Below are 2,856 nucleotides of genomic sequence, written 5' to 3'. Positions count from 1 at the left end.
TGAGTATTTTTTTCTGTGTGAGTATTTTTTTCTGGGGAGAAACAAGACAGAGAGGGAGACAGAATTCCTCAAAGGATTAGTGACATTTTGAACATATTTGGGAGTCTAAAAGAACAAATTGCTAGAACTTTGGCAAAGAAATTTTTCATAAAGACTATCAGTGAGACTCTATAAAAGTAATGAAATACTCTTTTCCTTATCCTTTTGTTATATAGCACAAGTTATTTTATCATGCATGTCAAATATATATTAGTATTACTCTTTCTGCATGGCTAAATTTCAGGATCAAAGAAGGCACTAAAGTCATTGGTGCCATATGTGTTAAATATTTTATTTTTAAATATTTTATTATTAAAAGAATAAGAATTTAAACAAAACTTGCTATGTTCCAAGTTTGAAATTTGGCAAGCACAAAAGGACCATTTAAAAGTGAAATTAATTTCTTTGCTGCCATCTAGTGGTTAAACAACTTTTCTCAGCGTAACCAAAGGTAAGTTAAAATAGGGCTTCATTGATTATTTCATATTTTACATATAAAAATTCTAAATTTTAGTAAATAGGAGAAATATAGGACTAACTATTAAATGATCTTAATCATGCTACTTTTAAAGTAATACAGTTTTATTGTCTTCCATATCTACCATCTCTATTCTCATTTTTTCAAGCCTCCTAATTACTTAGCTTGCATCATCTCCTACCCCTCTCTGATCATTTTCCTGCAATAAATTTATGGTGATCTCTTTAAAAAGCAAATGCTCCCTGCCAAGCTTAAAACTTTAACTTGAAATTGCTCTTGGAATAAAGACCAAACTCCAAGTAGACCTGCAAGGTTACACGAAACCTGACTCCCACCTGCCATTCTAGCATATTTTCCTGTATCTCTTATTTCTCTCGTCACAATGGCCTGCTTTTTCTCTCCATCTTACCACATTCTTTCATATCTACCCTTACACTTGCTGTCCCCTCTGCATACTAGATGCTTCCCTCTCTTCTTCACATAGTAATTCCTGCTCATTCTGAGCTATCATCCCTGCCCTCAGGAAGCCTCTCTAATGCTGTCAGATTTCCCTGTTACAGGTGGTCATAGCAGCATGTATCTTCATAGTTCTTATCTCATTTGCAGTCTAACACTTATGGGTCTGATTATTTTATTGATGTTTTTCTTTCTCACCAGACTGCATGCTCCTGGAGGGTAGGAAACACATTTTTTTTACTTGTCAAGTCTTTGGTATCAGGTTATTAACAACTGAATATAAATGTTATTAGGTTAACGACTGAATATAATGTTAGGAAATAGGCTAACAATTTTGAATTATAGACATGCCAGGGTGAAGGCTTACCTTAATCATTATGAGGGGAAAGAATCTGTAGTTAGCAAAATACAAATATGGGCACAAGATGCACTGGCTTCACTTTACTGAACCATATATTCTTGAAGTGTAACTAGATGCGTCCAAGTTTTAGGAAGCTTTTTAGTCTCTTCAAGTAGGTAGACATTTGCATTTATATACACCTCCAGTTGGCTTTTTGTAGTACCCAATGATTTTCCACAATGAAAGAGACTGAGGTATGGGTGTCTGGAGGTGTGAAATATCTAGCCCTGTATGAATTCGGGTAGCTCCTCTGTACTTCACAAGAGGGCTGCACAGGATATTTGTGCAGCCCTCACCCAACATGCATGTTCTTTGCCTTTGATCACAATCATTTATAAGATCTAAACCAATACGTTCTAAACCAGAGATACATGATTTAGTCATTGTAGTGTTGCTAAAAAAATTATATTGCTGATACAATTTCTTATCAAAAGCTGATACCTAGTTTGTTTTCTTTCAATTAGGATTTTTTTATGCTGGGCATTATTTACATTAATGAACAAGTATAAATATAGACTAAGAAACTGCTTAACAAAAGCAGTTTTGATTTGCCAAAAAATTCCATAATTTTTATTGTGATATAATTCAATACCATGAAAGTCACCATTTAAAATTGTACAATTCACTAGTTTTTAGTATATACAAGGTTGTGTAGCTATTACACTGTCTAATTCTAGAACATTTTTATCACCCCCTGAAGAAACCTGATATCCATTAGCAGTCATTCTACATTCCCTCCTCTATTTAGCTACTGTCAAATAGTTATTTTTATTGAAAATTGTTCTTTTTCCCTTGCAGAATCCAAGAAAACAGGGGCCTGAAACCCAAGGCAGTACAGCAGAATTAATTACAGGCCTTGTCCAACTGGTCCCTCAGTCACACATGCCAGAGATTGCTCAGGAAGCCATGGAGGTAAGGGAAAAAAGATTTCTAGGCTCTGGTAACTATATACATTCTTGATGTTTCTTTGCTATGTAGTTTCTGTGAGCGGTAGATGTAGTTTCTGGACATCTGTCAGAGAACTATGTCATTTATGGAGATGATGTTTTTGTGTCTACACTGTATTATGAACTCCATGGAGAAAGAAGGGATTTGCTTACTTTCTATCACACATAGCAATACATTGTGCATATTCTTATGCTTAATAAAACATTCAGAATTTTCTCATTGTAGTTGACTCTCAAAATATGTATTAAAATTTCAAAATATATATTAAATCCAGATACAATTCACCTACCATAAAGTTTACTGTTTTAAAGTGTACACGGTAGTTTTTAGTGTACTCACAACGTTGTGCGGCCATCTCCACTATTTAATCCTCATTTCCCTGTCATCCCAGCTGCTAGCAACCCCACTCTGTCTTCTGTCTATAGATTTGCTCATTCTAGATATTTCATATAACTAGGATCATATAATATGTGGCTTTTAGTGTCTGCCTCTTTTCATTTAATGTAACGTTTTCAAGGTTCACCCATGTTTTAGC

The 2,856-nt window shown here is 34.5% G+C and overlaps 1 protein-coding gene across 1 annotated transcript in view; it reads left to right on the top strand.

Moving 5' to 3' along the window:
• The window catches only part of NF1 (neurofibromin 1), a 187,721-nt gene that overhangs the window by 48,869 nt on the left and 135,996 nt on the right, over positions 1-2,856 (top strand). The window contains exon 16 of the mRNA XM_015564136.1: positions 2,172-2,285. Within this exon, the coding sequence (XP_015419622.1) occupies positions 2,172-2,285 (114 nt within the window). The remainder of the gene's footprint in view (positions 1-2,171; positions 2,286-2,856) is intronic.

Source organism: Myotis davidii, unplaced genomic scaffold, assembly GCF_000327345.1.
Source record: "Myotis davidii unplaced genomic scaffold, ASM32734v1 scaffold699, whole genome shotgun sequence".
Lineage (NCBI taxonomy): Eukaryota > Metazoa > Chordata > Mammalia > Chiroptera > Vespertilionidae > Myotis > Myotis davidii.
This window is presented reverse-complemented; position numbering and strand designations above follow the sequence as displayed.